Source organism: Eleutherodactylus coqui, chromosome 6 (assembly GCF_035609145.1).
Source record: "Eleutherodactylus coqui strain aEleCoq1 chromosome 6, aEleCoq1.hap1, whole genome shotgun sequence".
Lineage (NCBI taxonomy): Eukaryota > Metazoa > Chordata > Amphibia > Anura > Eleutherodactylidae > Eleutherodactylus > Eleutherodactylus coqui.
The window spans coordinates 13,332,332-13,351,818 of record NC_089842.1 but is presented as its reverse complement, the minus strand read 5'-3'; the positions used below and the strand labels follow the sequence as shown (position 1 = coordinate 13,351,818).

Genomic DNA, 19,487 nt, shown 5'->3' with positions numbered 1-19,487 from the left:
GGGAAGCTTTCCTGCTGACCGGTCACCATTTACTAGTGAGACGCCTCACAGACCCCGGGGGGGGGGGGGGATAGACGGGGGGATAACCAATCACTGTCTAACATGTGCCCTATCCGGGGCAATCAGATCCTGTGAAATTAGGAACAGCGAGAAGTAGTGGAGGGGACAGAGGGGTCTGCCGGCATCTTAGCAGCTTATCCCCCTTTACCTTACTGAATAAACCTATTCGGACAGGCTGGTAACTTTCTTTTACGGGAAGGCCCAGAGCATCTTGCGTGTCAAAAGTATTGATTAGTGGGGAAGGGACCCATTGCTGAGACCCCTGCTGATTTCTAGAACGATGTTGCTGACGCCCCTCTGCCGTCTTCGCTGCTTCTTGTCGTCTTCTGGCATCTGAAGACGGCCCACATAGAGATCTATAGACAATGCTATAAACTTCTGTGCAGCCGTCTTTAGCTACTGGAAGGAGCGGCAAAGACAGCCGAGGGGCAAAAGTGCTGCTTGGGTGGGCGTGCGGCCCCTCGATCAGCGGGGGTCTCAGCAGTGGGCCCAACGCTGATCAATACTTTTGACATGTTGAAAGTGCCACAACTCAGGATGAATCATCAATAGTTGATCATTGTTCTGTTTTTCGGGACCCCTAGCAATCCGCTGGTATCCGGCCCGCCATCATGGAGTTGGAAGCTTACAGCTTTGTACACATTGCAGTGGCTCGGGTTGGTATTGCAGGCTCAGCTGCCATTACATTCACTGCATTACTGACCGGGATCTGCAGTATTTACAGAGCGGTTGACTTCTGGCTCTGTCCACTCTTACAGCCGGCGAAGACCCCGACTGATCAGCTAATGATGATCGGTTCTGATAGGTCATCGGCAGATCAGTCCAGAATATCTTCTTGTTTCCCTTTATTGGGGCTCGTTGAGGTGGAGGCCGCTGTCCCTCGCTTTATGGGTGACTGCTTTTTCTTGCAGCAGCCGGAGGAAAGAACTCGTCTGCAAGAAGAACTTGAAGAAGCCAGAGACAAGGCTCGACGGAGGTCCATAGGGAACATTAAGTTCATTGGAGAACTCTTCAAGCTCAAGATGTTGACGGAGGCGATTATGCATGACTGTGTAGTGAAACTGCTGAAGAACCACGATGAAGAGTCGTTGGAGTGTCTCTGCCGGCTGCTCACCACCATCGGCAAAGATCTGGACTTCGAAAAGGCAAAGGTGATGACTGAGATGTTAAAGGAGGCCTGATCCGCAGGGATGTCTGTGCTTACATCCAACGGCAGCAAATCCCTATCTGTAGACATTGGTTAGGTATCTTCTGTAGCGGGTTGTAGTATCAGGATATGGCGGTACATTGCCGTGCTTCACTCTGGTACGGTAATGGAAGCTACTTCCTTTTTCTAGCAGTGCGGTTGCCATTAAAGAGGACCTTCAGCGGCGCGGTCAGCGGCTGGATGTATGGGTCTGCTCCCTCAGCCTGGCGGACTCCCCCATTTTTTTTCCATACTTTCCTCTGTTCACCTGAGCAAGCTTTTCTTGGGTCTGACTCCCGGCAATGTCAGAGCGTGCCGTCGGACTTGATTTGACAGTAAGACCTGGGGAACATCCACTTTACACGTTGACGGCGCAGAATCGCGGACTGAAGAAAAGCTCGTCCAGGCGAACAAGAAAAAAAAGAGCATCGAGTCAGCAGAGCGATGCATCCAGCCCCGCTGACTTTACAGCCTGACAGGTCCTCCTCAACCCCCTTCAAAGGGCTGTAATCGAGTATTTCGGAAGGCTTTAGGATCCTTGTTGCCCGCCGTCTCGGTCCACAAACCAGTTCCACTTCCGCTTATGGGACGGTCCAGAAGCCTTGAAAACTAAAGATCCCAGAATCCCTTTTGGCGGATCTTCTTCCTGCGGCACATGTTCTCCCTCACATGATCTGGGGCTTGTGAACATGTATGTAAAAGGCCGTCCACACTGTCTTCTGAACCATCCCATTTAACATGCGGAATTTGGATGTGCGTCCCGGCCTGATCGCTGGTTGCCGGGCCCGAACTCGGAGCATCCGAGGGAAGGCCTAGAAATGCGTGTGGTTCATTTCTCGCAATGTCAATTGGGTTTCAGAGCATTGGGTTCACTACAGTAGATGGTTTTACCCGGGGCACCTGGCGGTTGTCGTACGTTTTACTGACAAGTCCTTCCCGTAGTTACATGGTTAAGTAGCGCTCGGCTCATAGAGATCTGCAGACGGTGATCGGACGTTACGAGGGTTCAGTCTCTGCTGAGCCGCAGGTCCGTGTAGCGATAAGTGAGGATCTGGGGGTCATTAGCCGCTCTGATCTGACCGCTGTATGATGTGATTATTACAGCCGCGCATGGATCAGTACTTCAACCAGATGGAGAAGATTGTGAAGGAGAGGAAAACGTCGTCCCGGATCCGCTTCATGCTGCAGGACGTTATCGACCTGAGACTGGTACGTGTGGCCGTCGTCTTCTTCATGCTCCTCTTTGCTGGGTAACATTTACAAATCTTCTCCTCCTTTTTTGGCGCAGTGCAACTGGGTGTCACGGAGAGCGGACCAAGGCCCCAAAACCATAGAACAGATCCACAAAGAGGCCAAAATAGAAGAGCAGGAAGAGCAGAGGAAAGTGCAGCAACTGATGACCAAAGAGAAGAGAAGGCCAGGTAAGATCCCCGTCACCGACCGCTGCGGCTGCTGCTTCCTTGAAGACAGCCATTCATTTACTTGGTGTCTTTTGGCCTGATAGGAGTGCAGAGAGTGGAGGAAGGGGGATGGAACATGGTTCAAAGTACGAAGAATAACCGAGTCCTGGACCCTACGAAGTTCCTGAAGATCACCAAGGTACCATGCGGCTACTCTGTCTGCAGCTGGCATTATACAAGGAGTGCTGCAAATGTAAAGCTGACTCCTTCATACATGAATTGATGGGCAACAGCCAGAAGGACATGAAAGGTTATGACACACCGTACAGATGTGTGATGGGGCGCCGATGGTGACACCAGACCTAAAACATCTCTGCTGCGAGGAGATCCCGGGACACGTCAGGGTAGAACTGGACTACTGATTGTCATCTGCTGTCACCAACGGCGCCCCCCATGGAACATCTGAAAGGTGCAGTAAAAGTGTGACGAGTTCTCTCTCCATGTCGCTCTGCCTGTGGTCGGTCACTTCATGTGGGAAGAAATCTACTTTGCTTTTGCACCATTCTTTTTGAATCGCTCTGAATTAAACCCGTCCCCACATTCACCATACATATACAGCGGGTGTCAACTCTCTAATAGCAGATACCTGGCAATGTCTGGGATCGGAGAGAACACTGATCCTGCAGTCAGTACTGACGCTGCCATTTAAATGGCCTGACAGACGGTAGGGGCTCAGTGTCTCCTAAGTGTGACGAGAGTGTGACTAGATGTTTGGTTATCACCCAGACCTGCCATGATTGTTTTCCTATTAGGCCCTGCTTGTGGCAGGGGTTAATAGGAAGACGATGAATGTTCAATATACTGCAGTAGTGAAGTATTCACATTCTATTATACATGCAAGCAGATGACTGCCATTTCAAGTCTACTATGTAAACTAATGTGATTCAAGTACGCTTTTGGGTGAATAGGGCAGGGGCGGGTTGAATGAGTAGTCCCATCCAGGCCTCCATCCAGGTAGGTCTGGAAACGCCACCATTAGTGCTTGTCCTGCGAGCGGCCGGTGCTGCGTTGCGCTTGTTCTGCGAATGGCCGGCGCTACGTTGCACTTGGCCTGCGAGCTTCCGATTTCTTCTCAGCATGTAACTCACTAGATTGCTGTTGCCTCACAGCCTACCATCGATGAGAAGATCCAGCTCGTGCCCAAAGCTCAGCTCGGCAGCTGGGGGAAGGGAAGCAGCGGAGGGGCAAAGACTAGCGAGACAGGTGAGCGGCGGCTAACAGGAGTGTCTATGGTTGGGGGTTAGAGTCGAGCGTCCTGAGCGTAGAACGTAAATATATTGCGAGACTTGTGATGAGTTTGCAGTAAATGTCTCTGGTTTCTGTAACAGAGTCCTTACGTCCCGGCGCCCCCGGGCTGAATCGATTCTCTGCCCTGCAACCTTCAGTCTCTTCAACAGTGTCCTCCTCGGTCTCGGACCTCGACAGCCGCAGGATATTAACAAGGTATCAGTCCATAATGTGAACAGACGTCTAGATGATGCATTCGCTATATGATGACCCTCATGTAATGTTTGTCTTCTGACCCCCCCCAGCCATGGTAACGCCGGCCGCGAGAGGAATGACAAGCCTGCGCCCTCCTCCACCTCGGCCACTCGCCCCAGCAGCTTCCTGCGAGGCAGCGGTACGAAGGACCTAATAGACAATCAAGACGAACAGCGGCGAGAGACGCTCCACACGCCAAAAACTCTGCCGGTCTCCACAGAGCAGGAGAAGGCTCCGAGCTTAGAACGGAAGATCAAAGAACCCGGTGAGATATTCCTCCGTGTCGCCGTTTCCTGCCGCGTTCTCAGGATGTCTATAGTTGCTCTGACTAGTCGTATATTCGTGTCTTCTCTGTAGCCAAGTGTGAAACTCCAGAGTCCGACAAGTCGCCGGTGTCAGAAGAGGAGCTGGAAAGAAAATCTAAGGCCATTATAGACGAGTTCCTGCACATCAACGACTACAAGGTCAGGCGAGTCCTGTAGGGCGATGCGGGTGCGTCTGCGCGGATCTGATCTCCGGCCCGGTCTCTTCTGTCTCTCCAGGAGGCCATGCAGTGCGTGGAGGAGCTCGCTGTACAAGGATCGCTCTCCGTCTTTGTGCGAGTCGGGGTCGAGTCGACGCTGGAAAGGAGTCAGATCACCCGGGATCACATGGGACAACTGCTGTATCAGCTGGTGCAGTCCGGGAAGCTCAGCAAGCAGGACTTCTTTATGGGGTGAGAGATGACGCCATCTTGTAGATTCTGCGGGGTGTTTCAGTACGCCGCTCAAAAAAGGTAAGGGAACACTTACATCGCACATCAGATCTCGATGAGCAAAAGACATACTGAAGTGTCAACTATGAGGAGAACGTGGCGCCAATGGTGAAACTGCTAATTCTGTTGTCCTCTGCCGAATGCCAATCATGTTGCCCAGTTCTGGGCTGTGAGAACAGCGCCCATGGAGTCTGTGTGACAGTTGGGTCGGTAGCGGCTGGAGGGTATTTAGTAGGCTCCGGCTGCTCCTCCGGTCTTGATGCCGGGTTGATCCCTTCTTTCCGGCTCTCCTTGTGTAATCTTCTTGCTCTGGCACATATGGCGCCATCTTGGAGGACTGGGGCTACCTGATTGGGAAGCAGGTGGCACTTCATGTACCCATAGTGACACCAGCAGAACTAGAGAAGAATCATTCGGGAAGGAGAGGCATAGTCTCCAGTCCCTTTTTGGGGGGTCTTGCTGTCGCCTCTCCGGCACTCCTGTTGTCACTTTCATTTGCACCAAAGCAGAAGAAATGGATTCCCAATCGCTTCTGCTTCCGAACCGGATAGATTGCGATCCACGAAGTGGAAGTGACTTGCAGATATACTGCGGTGATTAAAGGGGTTGTACTACAATTGTAGTGAATGAATAGTTGATTGGTGGGGGTCTCGCCACTGAAACCCCCTGCTGCTTCTGTCCCCAGCCCCTCCCCCAGTGACATCACTGGATGGACCGCTGGCCGGGCATGCAGGATCGGCGCTCCATTCACTTCGGTGGGGCTGACGGGAATACCGGAGTGTGTCGCTCGGTCATCTCCACAAGCCCATTGGAAGTGCATGGATTGTTAGCGCACTTGTGCGACCAGAACTCCATTCGGACTCCTCAGTACGGAGGGTGCAGTAACCCCGCAGTGAGGAGGACGGGGGACACGGGACCCCCGTTGAGACCTTTTTAAGTGTTCCCAATGTTTTTTGAGCAATGTATATACCTCTGCTGCTCCTGATTGCATTGATGTCCTTGTATGGGGTGGGACGCTGCGGTGATTTGCCGGACCTGTTATTGGGGGACTCAGTACTGACGCCTGTCACTCTTCTCTGCAGATTGTCCGAGACTCTTGAGCTGGCTGATGATATGGCTATTGATATCCCGCATATCTGGTTATACCTGGCGGAGCTGGTGACCCCCATGTTAAAGGACGGGGGGATTTCTCTGAAGGAATTAATTACGTAAGCTGATGACTTGTGTCCGTGTGATATGCGCTCGCTTCTGCACTCCGCTTCCCATTTACACCATGACCTAACGTAACGTCTGCTACTTCTGGTTGAGCCGATATTAGCCGTTCATCCAAAATGCGCCATTGCCTTTGCAAGATAGGTTCTAGTTTTATTTCAGGCGGCGCCTTGTGTCCCCTCTCCCTCCATGTGTGGCAGCAGAGCGTGCAGTACAACCACTGAACCAGCAGGGGCCGCAGGGAGAGGTGTGAATGCAGTCTAGTCTGATGCTAATGTCTTTCCCTTCTGTCTTCTCAGGGAGTTTAACAAGGCGCTGCTCCCTGTGGGACGTACCGGCGTCTTGTTGTCGGAAATATTGCACCTTCTATGCAAACAAATGGTAAGTTCCCGTCGAGGTGGAGCGCGGGGTGCTGGGCTGTGGTCACCCATCAATCAGTAGGACAGCAGGGAAGCTGACATGGGGACAGACTACACCTGCTCCCCCACTGCTCAGCCTCAGGAGCCCCGAAAACCGACTTTAAAACTACAAATTGGGCTAAAGTTGTCCAGTGGGCGGTCAGGTGGGCGGTCAGTTGGGCGGTCAGGTGGGCGGTCAGTTGGGCGGTCAGTTGGGCGGTCAGGTGGGCGGTCAGGTGGGCGGTCCGACGCTGGGTGCGGGCCCTGGGCTTTTTGTGTTAAGCTATTGTCTACCCCTCCTCCTGGCTCTTGACACATTGCTCAGATCTGACACTGAAGGGTTGACGGTCACTTAATGTATAACGGAACGGACCGCCCGCCGGATCATCCAAACTACATTTACGTACAGCGGCGGGATGTGAACAAAGACACCATCTTCTTAAAAACCTTATATAGCTTTAGAAAAACATGGCTGCTCTCATCCAGAAGCGGCGCCCCTCCTGTCCATGAAAGGTTAGGAAAGAAGTGTCATTAGTAGGAAGGTCCCGCAGCGGGCCGGTAGGTTCCACATAAAGCGCTACATGTACAGCGCTGATTATCAGGGGGCTTAGAAGTCTCAGTACTTAAGGCCCCTTTACACGCAGCGATTATCGTTCGAAATACGTTCGAAGGACTGAAAGGGAGCGATAATCGTTACATGTGAGCGCGGGCATCGGGCACTTTTCGGTTGAACAATGATTTTAAGGTGAACTTTAAACCCATTGTTCAGGTATTGGAGATAAAGTAAATGCCTTTATCAGTCAGTAGACCGCAGGCTGTTATCTCCACAGGGAGCTGGCAGTTAACATTGTATTCTGCCGACACCCGCGATGAGAACAGTGCAGCTGTGTGCTGGGCGTGTGATTATTCATGCACTGGGCTCTGCAAACAGATTTCGGAGGCCCATTTACATGCAAAAGATGATGATAAAGTGTTAATAGCCATCAGTGGCCATTAACACTTTACGCAAAAAGATCGCTAGAACTTTCAATCGTTTGAAAGATTATCTTTGCGTGTAAATGGGCCTTTACAGCCGCGGTCCCGCTGTAACCAGAAGATGGAGCTTTGACCTATTTAGATGCTGTTGTCTATGCAGACAGCGGCATGCAGAGGGTCCGGAGAGGGAGGGGGGCTCCCTCCTTCACCCTATCGCTATTACGCGATTTTATCACGGGGTGATAATTGTTACCACGGCAACTGGAGGTCCAATAATGGCAACTTCCAGGTCCGTCGTGTATAGTGGCTATTAGTGATGAACCTGACAGATGATACACGAGGCGCCTTGTGGGACAAACAAATACGGTAAACCTCCCCGAAAAATAAATCCGAAAAGCACAATTTTTTCTATTAGAAATATGCTAAATAAAAAATGTGGTATCGGCGTATTCGTAACGACCGGCACTACAAAACGAAGGCCTTTATTGTGAGCAGACAATGCACTGACACACTGAACCAAACACGCAGCTGTGCCTTTTGTATCATAATATTCAGCCTCTGAAGTAGAAACCAAAAGGTTTCCATCAACTGACAGCAAGCAGTTCTATTAAAGGGGACAGACTGGATTAGAAAAACATGGCTGCTTTCTTTAAGAAACAGCACCACACCCGTCCACAGGTTGCATCTGGTACTGCAGCTCAATTCTATTCAAGTAAATAGGATGGAGGTACAATACCAGTCAGGACCCATGCTGCTCACCCTTTCGATAGAAGGGATGAATTCTGCTGCGGACCCAAAAATCTGCGCCATTTTGGCTACATGTGACTGTCCCCTCATAGAGGATGTCTAGTTGTAAGCTATTGATGGCCCATCTTCAGGACAGTTCAATGATAGATTCCCGCTGGTCAGCTATTCACTGGGCCCATTGTGCTTGTGCACTGAGCTGATTTCTACAGGAAGCAGACAGCGCTGTTCCCATTGCAGTGGCCAGGTTTGGTATTGCAGGCAAAGTCCCCGCTGAAGTGAATAGGTGTAATACCAAGTCTGGCCACTGCAGAGAGAACAAAACCGTCTGCTTCCTACAGAAATTGGCTCAGGGCACAAGCACACCAGCCTGGCGAACTGCTAATTGGGAGGGGTCCCTGGTGGCTGACCCCTGCTGATCTATTATTATTGACCTAGCCTATGGACAGGCCATCAGTGGTTTACAACCGAACAACCCCTTTAAATCTGCCCCAGAACACATGTAACCTTGTCTGTTCCAGAGCCATAAGAAAGTGGCCGCTTTGTGGAGGGAAACTGGTTTACGGTGGAAAGACCTGCTGCCGGAAGGAGAAGACGTGCAGAGCTTCGTGAGTGAGAAGGTGGGTGACGCCCGATCGCTGCGCTCCGTCTGTGCGGTCACCGCGCCGTATTTCGTGCGCGAGTCCTGAATACACTTTCCTACCCCACAGAACCTGGACTTCACGTTGTCGGACTGCTGCAGCCCATCAGAAGGTCTCTCCAGGAAAGAGTTAACGGTGGAAGAACGGATGGAGGAGCTGATCATCGAGGAGAACGCCAGCGATGAGCAGATATTCGACTGGGTAGAAGTGAGTGCCGATCCCGAGGCGTCCTATATTAGGGACTCGCTGACGGTCCTGTTACACCGAACGATCGGAGCCGCGGGAATCTGAGCGATGATCATTCCGTATAAACGACCTGTTGACTGCGAATGAAGGCGGGCGGCCGGGAGATCCCCTGCGCACCCCGCCTCCATTCACTCCTTTGTGAGCGGTCATCGCGGTGACAGCGGTCAGGCGCCGGGGCGTCCCGTGTCGGAGGACGCTAGCTGCGCACCTGAATATGGTTTCTGTACGGCGAGCGCTCCGGCGGGCCGTGTAGACATCTATAAGATGACGGCGCGTTATCGGAGCTGCGGGTTGTCGTCTTGTGTCCTAATGCTGTCTTCTTCTCCAGGCGAATCTAGATGAGAGTCAGATGAGTTCTTCCTCGTTCCTGAGAGCTTTAATGACCGCAGTGTGCAAAGCGGCAATAATAGGTGAGTCCACCGCCCGCCGCCGCCGCAGCCCCTTCACAGGCTCGCTCATTGCTGGGGGTGACCGGCCTCTCCATCTCTCCGCAGGGGACTGTTCTTCCTGCCGTGTGGACACTACCTTTCTCAAACAGAAGGTTCCAGTCTTGCTAAAGTACATGGACTCCAATGTGGAGAGGGAACTACAAGCACTTTATGCACTGCAAGCATTGATAGTAAAACTTGATCAACCTCCCAGTGAGTTCAGGTGGATCGCGGGGATCCGCGGCGCAGCGCTCTACTTTACCGGATCGTCATTCGCTTATGTTGGCATTTCAAGGGCAGGAAGAGCGATGTGGGCACTTTGGGGGGAGTGGCAAGGAAAATGGGTGTCTAAATGAGAGGCGGAGCGGCCATCGTGTTTGGGAGGTTTATTACCGCTAAAGGCAAAAAATTGCGCACATTTTTGTTGCTGACCTTCGTAATCCTGCTGCTGTCCAACTCCTGACCTACCTGTCCAGACCGCGGCCTCCTGACTGCAGCGCTGCTCACGCCTGCACAGATCCCGACTCGCCGGCCGGACGCATTGATTTGCAGACGCTGCTTGGGAAGGCATCGGAGCGCTGAGAGCTGCTGCAGTCCGTGGACTGTACATGCAAAGGGCTGTAGATCCTGCTCTGGTTTAGTCTTTCCCATCCAAGGTGGCAGCGGTGGCAGTCCGATCCCCTCCACAAACCGCAGCAGTCGGCTGTGGCTCCTGTGCAGTATTAGCGCCCGGACCTTTCAAACCTCCCAAATCACCTGCAAGGGCGGCCGTAAGCACTTCCGGGGAACGAGACAAGCGCCAGTAGCGGGTTATGGGGCGCAGACACTTAATGGGGTTCTCCAGGCAGAAATACTATTGCTAAGCTATCCTCCTCTATAGTTGATCAGCCAGGATCCCAACGACAAGTCAGCTGATTGGACGCCCGCAGTCAGCGCCAGGATACACCGGGGCCGGAGCGACGGCTCAGACTACTATGTAGTGGCCGGCGCTTCCAATTGCAGGCGCAGCCCCCATTGAAATCAACGTGAATGCAGACCCCAGCCGATCAGCTATTGCTGGCCTATCCTGAGTGCGGGTCGTCAGTAGTGTTTCACCCCGAAAACCCCTTTAATGCGCAGTTTGCACCGACGTACTTTTGTGTAAGACGGACATCTTGGTAAATCCTCCTTTGGGCGCGTTCGCACAGCGGAAAATCCGCACCAAAATCCACATTGAGTTTTGCTACAAAATCTGCATCATCTGCCGCGGATCCGCAGCGACTTCACGCTTAAAGGGTGACATCTGCAGAGCGGAGTCGGCTGTGCGTTCGGATGTAGCTTCACACCACAATCTGCCACGTATGAACGAACCCTATGAGGGCCTGATGGGGCAGCGGTTACATAGTGGAAGGCTAATGAGCAAAGGAATAACCCTCCACAGCGCCCCCTATTGGAAGTCGCTTCCCTACGAGTCACTATCCAACCTGTTAACAATCCTTGCTCCATGAATAGACATTGCCGACCTGTAAAGAGTTTATCTGAGAATGATTAAGAAAGTTTTAAAGGGCCGCACACGTGATAAAATAAAGGCGCAGTACTTCTCGCCTCTCTCCTCCCTTGGGGAAACAGTGGAGCGGCTCCCGTGAAAAGCCTACTGTCCAGAAGTCAGGTGACCACTGCAGCCAATCAGAGGCCACAGTATCCCCACCCGTTCTCCTGGCATCAGCGCTCGCCATGCTGCCTCTGGCTACAATGGTCACCTGACAGCGGCATCTTTACTGGAGGAGAAGGGCGGTAAGTACCGCTGCTTTTACATTCCGTCCATTCACATTTTTTTTTTAATTACTCTTGACAACCCCCTTAAAACACCTGATATTGTTTTTACCGGCCAGTAGGTGGCGCCGTGGAGGATTGTTCACTTTCATTTGCATGTCTTTTTCCCAGGGAGCATTGCACGCATTAAGATTCTCCCTACATCCTTGTGACTCTCCACAAGGAGAAACATTCGTTTCCTGGACTAATTGATCAGTTTGACCCCCGTGCGTCTATCCTGACTATCCAGCCTTGTTGGGAGGGGGCGCTATAATTCCGCTCATCGCCCTGCTTCGCTGACGCAGCCACTGACTTTCTTCTTCTTCTTGGCAGACCTGCTCCGTATGTTTTTCGACTGTCTCTACGATGAAGAGGTCATCTCCGAGGACGCCTTCTACATGTGGGAAAGCAGTAAAGACCCCGCGGAGCAGAATGGAAAAGGTGTAGCACTTAAGTCAGTCACTGCCTTTTTCACGTGGCTGCAAGAGGCAGAAGAAGAGTCCGAGGACAACTAGAAACTTATTCAAATGACGTTTTACCGACCTCGCTGCCGCGGTAGGAGGAGTCGCAGCCGGGGTCACCTTCAGCAACTTTATATACAAATTTTTTTTTTTTCGCCCTCCCATTCCTCTCTTCGCCAATCAGGGTACAGAAAAACGGATGAAACAAGCGTGAAGGGAATAAACGATAAATCCGCAGCGGCAGGGGGATGGAGTTTCCCAGTCCAAGCATTGATTTGATGGGGGGGGGGGGGGGGAGGTCACCCCAAGAGCATTCTGGGAAGGAGGGTCCCCCCCACTATTTATAGAAGTTAAATATTTTTTCGTTTTAAATGCCCTCCCACCGCGCTTTTTTTTTCTTTTATAAAAAAAAAACAAAAACTAGAGGAGAGACTTAAAAAACCACAAATCATTTCAGAAAAAGAGAAAATAATTTATTATCCACGGACTACAAGAGCCGGCGCTCCCCGGAGAAGCTGCGCGGCGGGATCCTGGCTCCGCCCTCACATCGTAGCCTGCCTTTTATATTTAAAAGGATCTAATGATTACGTTTTATGGAAAGTGCGAGCGGCGCTCCCGGAGGTTGCAGCAGGCGCTGTTCGGTCGGCATGCTGCGGAAGGTCACGAGCCTCTCTTCGGCGCGCCCGTTTGTTTTGGGTACTGATGCATTAGAGGCCTGTAAGAATCGGGGGGGGGGGGAAGCGGTCCCCCGTCTGGAGCTTTGGCGCAGTGATGGATTTAGACGCTTGTCTCCAGTCAGGGTGTAGCATTGCAGCAGTGGCCGAGCCCTACGATGTAGGACCCTAGATTGACCATTATAGATGCCAACTTGCTGCCCGATGCCGCCAAATCGTTGTCTTTGAAGCGTGGTTTAAAAAATTAAGAAAAAAAAAAAAAAAAAAGGTAAAATTCAGTATTTTAAGTGAAGCGGCAAAAACAAAGACGAGTAATAGAAAAACCTCCAGGAGATAAAGTGGCGCAGAGGCGGGGAGCGAGTCTCTGAGCCAGTCCGAGCTGCGGCTTTCCACAATAACGGCACATGCCACTGTGCCACGCTTTCTCTTTTGTTGTATTTCTATTAATTTTAGCCTGGTTTCCTATGGAAAGAAAGGCTAATAAAACTATCTGTACCCTGCGTGCTTCCTGTCTTGTCTTCTGAGCGGCTCTGTTTGGGTCATCCACAATGGGGGGCTTCTGTTGCTTCCCCTCAGCGACTCTGGAGGGAGGGCCCAATGTAATACTGAGTGCAATGTATCCTCCCAGTCTGTAGGTGGTGCTGCTTCTCACAAGGTGGTATGAAGTTGGAAGAAAGCCCTATGATGTCATCTTTCTAGGCAGATGACATCATAACCTTCCGTGACTTGAAAATATGAAGTCCTTCAGGTAACAATTGATGTCCTACGAATCAGAAGGTGGGCAAATGGGGGATGGTGCCGCTTCCCTGCAAGTTAAAGGGGTTGTACCGCCATTGGACGTTATCCTATAGTGGTCTCCTATACACAAGGTGGGGGATAACTTGTTGTTTGATTGGGCGTCTTACTGCTTAGACCCCACCGATCTTGGAAACGGGACTCCCGTGTCTCGTCGTCCTCGCTGTGGCTTTACCGCATGCGGCACGGTCGCACAGGTGAGCTGCTGCTCCTTCATTCGCTTTCGGTGGGACTGCAGGGGTGGCGCTCTGCTATTTCCGTCAGCTGCATTGAAATGAATGGAGCACTGCTCGTGCATGCTACATCCAGCGCTTCAGTCACGGCTGGGGGAGAGGTGAGCCCATAGTGAGGACAACGGGGAACACAGGAATCAAGTTCACGAGGTTGGAGGGGGTCTCAGTAGTGAGACCTCCACTGACCAGCAAGTTCTCCCATATCCGGGGGCTAGGGGGTGACTTGTAGTTGTGGTATAACCCCTCTATTGTCTGACCTTCTAACAGAGTCTAACCTGACTTGGGAACACAAGGTTTCTCCAGCCGGAGGAGATAAGCGGCTACATGCTGCTGTTTCAGGGTTTTTTGCCCCTTGTTGGTGCATAGTTGGGTTCTGGTTGGCTGCGGAAGAGACCGGGGATGTGGGTTGAAGGGACATAGTTTCTCCTGAGGGGCATCAGTGAAGCTGAAGGAGACTGCTGGCCCCTCTGGGAAATTGGGTATACAAATTTGACAATGCTACAATGCCTCCACAGCGCCTCCTATTGTAAGGTGGCTTTTCTATAGGTCAATATCAGACCTTCCTGCAGGCCTTGTGACATGACTAAGGATATAAGGCAAACCAGAGTGTTTATAAGGAAGAGACCCCCATCTAACTTCAGCTATTGTGGGGTTCTAGCTCCTCATTGGTTGGGTGACGAGGGGTCTTCTTCATCCAGCCAACTAGAACCCTGAAACAGCTGTCTGTAGATGGGTGCCTCTTTTTGCTGAAGACCACTGGTTCAGCTTATATCCTTAGTCATGTTGCAAGGCCTGTTCAAAGGTTAGACACTGCATTAGGGGGAAGCTACCTTCCACTAGGAGGCGCTGCATCAGCTTGTATTTGTATACCCTTTTCCCAGAAACATTTCATGGCCAGTGTTCTCCTCCCCAAGGAGATTCGGTCCTCGTCCCGCCGTTTCAGGACATGCTGGCTGATGTGAGGCACACGATGGGATCAGGGGGTCATAAAACACTAAGAACTGTCTAACTTTAGGTCTGGCTGCAGCGTGTAGCCCACCCCGTCGCTTCAGCCTGGGAGGATCAGCTCTGTCCTGTTGTGCCCGCGGGCCGGATCTGTGATTTTGGTCCTTAAAAAAAAAATAAAAATAAGTGCTTACACCTCCAGGGACAACAGGGCGTCCGTCCCGTCCGTCTCGCATCCGTATTCAACTTTTTCAGGTGTGAGAAACAAGTGCGAGCGACCGCGGCGCTATCTGGTTTATCTTCCCTGTGTTTCTTCTCTGCAGTCATAGACTTCAATGGTCGGTTTAAGTCCATGAATAGGACCCGCTGCGATTGGTCCATGTGACTTCAGTCTGAGTAGAAAACATGTCGGAACTCACCAATTTAATTCAGTGTGTCCGTCTACTCAGGCAGTGAAGAATACCGACAGAAGTCACCCTGCCCCTGTGTGACTCCACCCCCTGCTCTGCCCCTGTGTGACTCCACCCCCTGCTCTGCCCCTGTGTGACTCCACCCCCTGCTCTGCCCCTGTGTGACTCCACCCCCTGCTCTGCCCCTGTGTGACTCCACCCCCTGCTCTGCCCCTGTGTGACTCCACCCCCTGCTCTGCCCCTGTGTGACTCCACCCCCTGCTCTGCCCCTGTGTGACTCCACCCCCTGCTCTGCCCCTGTGTGACTCCACCCCCTGCTCTGCCCCTGTGTGACTCCACCCCCTGCTCTGCCCCTGTGTGACTCCACCCCCTGCTCTGCCCCTGCGTGACTCCACCCCCTGCGTGACTCCACCCCCTGCTCTGCCCCTGCGTGACTCCACCCCCTGCGTGACTCCACCCCCTGCGTGACTCCACCCCCTGCGTGACACCTCCTGCTCGACTCCACCCCCTGCTCGACTCCACCCCCTGCTCTGCCCCTGCGTGACTCCACCCCCTGCTCTGCCCCTGCGTGACTCCACCCCCTGCTCTGCCCCTGCGTGACTCCACCCCCTGCTCTGCCCCTGCGTGACTCCACCCCCTGCTCTGCCCCTGCGTGACTCCACCCCCTGCTCTGCCCCTGCGTGACTCCACCCCCTGCTCCTCCCCATGTAGCTCCACCCTCTGAGGTGGTTTTCTGCAAGCAACAATGCAGCTGCTGGTTGAAAAACTTTTACGTTCCTACTAGAAGCAGTGTTGCATCCCTCTAGGGGCGGCGTCTGGTATTACAGCTCAGCCTCCAGTCCATCTTGTACTGGACGCTGTGCTGATCACATAGCATATGGGGGGGGGGGGGGTCTAACGGATCGCAGTCAGCGGCTGCCTGCAAATTGGGAACTGAAAATGGCTGAAAACCTGCTGTACTTCTGCATCGACACCCAGACTGCAGCTCCGGGGGGCATTCTGCAGCTGCGGCCTGTGGCGCAATTCCTTTCTGTGTAAAATATCCGTAATGGGGACCGCAGCGAGGGTCGGCAGTGAGCGCGGGGGCAGGTTCTTCCATCGCCGCACTTCTCCTCGTCTCCCCATTTTTTTCCTCCATTGTTCCTTGTCAAAAAAAAGAGAATGTAAAGGGAAAAAAAAAAAGCAAATCCTCCTGTGTGTACAGCGCTGCGGCACATGGGGGCGCTATATAGATTGTGTGCAGCAGAAAGACTGAGGTGAATGGAACCTGGCAGCAGCATGAAGCAAGTTGTGTTGACAGGGTGGGCGCCCTGGAACCCCCCAGTTCCACCCATTCGTGTTGTTACCTGACGTCACCAGCAGGGGGCCTCCGTTATAGACATTATCTTGCAGCAAATCTGATTGGTTGCTGTTAGACCATTTTCATAGATGAGGCCTAATGTTACCTATGGGAGTGCAGGGCCTGCAGCGATGATGCCACGCTGGGAGCCGGGCGAGTATGGAAGCTCCAGCTGCCTCAGATCCTCCACTATGAGCTTAACTTAGTCTATGGCGGTCCTGCGGTTGGGGGGGTTTGACTATATGTAATAAGTGATGCACAGGAATCGGACATCCTTAATCTGTGCCCCACCAGCACTGCAGTAGATGCCCCCCACTTGTGTCCCTGCACTGCCCGGGGTGGTGAGGAGAAGGACTCTAGAAGTCCCCGGGCAGCGGCCCTTCAGGCTGTGGATCTCGCTTGGGCTTATTCCACTCATAACGGAAAATCTGCATAATTGGTGCGAAATCTGAATCTTAGCCAAAGCTGATTTTAACCCTTCAGTTCCCACTCCTTTCACACTGGCGAGAGCGACATCGCACCTGTTTCTTGTGCGTTATCGCGATTTTGTAGCGTACGGAAACCGTGATTTTATGTGATGCAACATAAAGCAAGGCTCTATAGGGGAACACGAGCTGCAAAACATTGCAGATCGACGCAATATTCAGCAACTACATCAAACCCTTGCAGCTTCATGTTCTCTGGGAACTAAAGAAAAAAAAAAAAAGTTTTTAAAAAGAATTTTTAAAAAGTTTTATCAAATAAAAAAAAACTTTTGCCATATTTAGAATAAAAGAATCTAAATTATATAAAAAACAGACGCGGCGTCCGTAAAAGTCCCATCTTTGTCTCCAAGAAAAAAAAACTTAATAAAAGCGATCAAAAATTTGTATTTACGACCAAATGGAACCAATAGAAACTGCAATCCGTCCCACAAAAAACCAGCCGCCGCGCAACTCTGTCAATGGAAAAATAAAGGCGTTATGGCGGCCAGCGGACGGCGGCAGAAAATACGCCAAATAACTAAAACATGATTGGAAGAAATGCAAGTGTGTGTACATTATATATATTACAGTACGGAGAATAAAGCCGCCATCTTTGTTAGTCTGTACGCCGCAGGAACGAACCGCACCCAACGATGGCGCAATTTGAGTTTTTTCCCACTTCACTCAGAATTTTAATATTCTTCAGTATTAACCCCTCAGGCTCCGCTACACGGCCACATTACACACGTGTGCGCGCCATTCCTACTATTCACAGAAGTCCCATTGACAAGTGACGTTGACCTGGTGCACCAACATAAAATGGCGCACGTCTCCATCTACGGACACTATACTGACTCCAGGAAGACGACCGTTACCTTGTTCCTCTCTGGCCACTAGGGGGCGCTCACAATTTTCATCGCTGTTTGAAATTCTCTTTCAAAAGAATGCAACATACAAGTAAAAGTGTCGGTGGCGGGCGCCCCTAGTGGTGTTAGCAGGGGCAGCATCTATGTGACTACTACATTAGACGGTCTTACATAACCTGCCTCTTCATTAGCACGCAGTCTAATAGAGCGTAGGTAGCTCTGGGCCCATGGATCTGCATGAGTTGCAGATATCGTGTATCCGCCCCTCATCACAGAGCGCAGATATAAAAGGACCTGACTGCAGAATCAGCACACAGTGGTTGTAGTCTGTAACCATGGAGACACATGGGTCTGGCATAGGAGCTGCATACACAAGATGGTGGGATTTTACTGTCGGCCGCGGTCCAGAGACGTAAAGCACACAAGTGACTAATAGGCCAGTCATGGTCTGGGGATCAGTGTCCTGGCATGGACTAGGACCATTGGTCATCATACTAGTCCTTGAATGGTAAACGCTACAGGGACCAGTTAGCTGTCTGACCCATATCTTAAGGATGTCTTCCCCGACCGCAACGCCAACACTGAGTCATGGAGCTTGGATCACCGGGGAGAGGTAGAGGAACAGGACGATGAATTCTCCACTCCGCCGGCCCCCAAACTCATCAGACCGTAACCCCATCGAACACGTTTAGGGCTGCGAGATCTGATCCTACTAACCTGCAAGAAGAGCACCAGCTGACGGCGCTGCTGCAGCGGGCACGGGGCGAGTTGGGTATACAGGGTGTTCTCCACCTTGTAGAATCTGCTTCCTGCCATCTGAAAGTTGTGATCACCCAGAAAGGTGGACCAACCGGTTGTTAGGTAGGTGTTCCTAATGCGGTGTAGATACCAGATCACAATATGGCGCCGGCTGGACGGAGCTCAGCAGGCCTACAGCGCAGGAAACCGGCCGCTCTTTACTCTGCGGGGCAGTAAAATTACAGCGACTCCAAACTCATCTCGTCTTTAGGTTGCCCTAATTAAAGGAAAAAAATGGTATTTTATTCGGTCGCCGTCTTCTGACCGCCATAACTCCGTGATCAAACGATCGCAGATTCAAAATTAATACGGCCCGTGTCAACAACAGACTACTATAGTACACTGCAATACCCCAGTATTGCATCACACTGCATTCTTACCAGCAGTGGTAATCCGTCATGGGAGACCCGACCCCCGGCGGCCATGACACCTGCATGTGTCCTGCAGCAGACTCAATGTGCCAAAGTTTTATCATCCCCCTTAGGCTAATTTCACACGGGTGCGTGTGGTCGGGCCATGAAGCTCAACCAGATATGGCGCTCAGCAATGTGCAATTCCCCCACGGATGTGAGATGTTTTTGGGTCAAAACTGTTAAAAAAAAAATTAAAAAAAATCGCTAAAAGCCGCGCTGGAGAATCGGCAAAGGTATCCCGTTGTTTTCAGCCATGCATCACTTTGCCGTGTCATGTGTTTTCCAGGCCCAATTAAAAACAATGGCCGAGGCGGTCCGAGGGAAAGACAGGACACGGCCTGAGTATATTCCCACACGGCGATGCGGGGATAATAAATTAACCCGCTCCTGTTAATGTGGCTCCTGCTCGTGCGATATGGACCCGCGGAGTGGTTTTTGCAGGACAAGTTGTAGTTTCCAGTGATGCTATTTAAGGTGCCAGATGGCATACTGCTGAGTTTTTCAAAGTTTCTAAATGCAGTGGAAAAAAAATTCCGTGTGGGTGAGATCTTGTTCTTACGCCCTACATGCTGCAGCAAAAATGACAACTTTCTGCTCCGGTCGGTCCGATTACAAAGATACCAAATTTAGATCTTTAAAAAGATAAGATTGAAAAAAAAAAAAGTTCCGGTATCTGCCAGCAGGTGGCAGCAGAAAATATTTTTATCCGCTG

The 19,487-nt window shown here is 51.6% G+C and overlaps 1 protein-coding gene across 6 annotated transcripts in view; it reads left to right on the top strand.

Annotated features, from left to right (window-relative positions):
• EIF4G3 (eukaryotic translation initiation factor 4 gamma 3) overlaps positions 1 to 13,012 on the top strand; it is a 66,955-nt gene extending 53,943 nt beyond the window's left edge. For all 6 annotated transcript variants that reach the window (XM_066606276.1, XM_066606275.1, XM_066606278.1 and 3 more), the window contains 16 exons: positions 972 to 1,211; positions 2,351 to 2,455; positions 2,535 to 2,667; positions 2,751 to 2,845; positions 3,816 to 3,909; positions 4,035 to 4,149; positions 4,239 to 4,453; positions 4,546 to 4,652; positions 4,731 to 4,903; positions 6,025 to 6,150; positions 6,454 to 6,535; positions 8,793 to 8,891; positions 8,982 to 9,119; positions 9,487 to 9,568; positions 9,653 to 9,799; positions 11,711 to 13,012. In XM_066606276.1, the coding sequence (XP_066462373.1) occupies positions 972 to 1,211; positions 2,351 to 2,455; positions 2,535 to 2,667; positions 2,751 to 2,845; positions 3,816 to 3,909; positions 4,035 to 4,149; positions 4,239 to 4,453; positions 4,546 to 4,652; positions 4,731 to 4,903; positions 6,025 to 6,150; positions 6,454 to 6,535; positions 8,793 to 8,891; positions 8,982 to 9,119; positions 9,487 to 9,568; positions 9,653 to 9,799; positions 11,711 to 11,892 (2,133 nt within the window). In that variant the 3' untranslated portion in view covers positions 11,893 to 13,012. The remainder of the gene's footprint in view (positions 1 to 971; positions 1,212 to 2,350; positions 2,456 to 2,534; positions 2,668 to 2,750; positions 2,846 to 3,815; positions 3,910 to 4,034; positions 4,150 to 4,238; positions 4,454 to 4,545; positions 4,653 to 4,730; positions 4,904 to 6,024; positions 6,151 to 6,453; positions 6,536 to 8,792; positions 8,892 to 8,981; positions 9,120 to 9,486; positions 9,569 to 9,652; positions 9,800 to 11,710) is intronic.
• Positions 13,013 to 19,487: the final 6,475 nt, after the last annotated feature.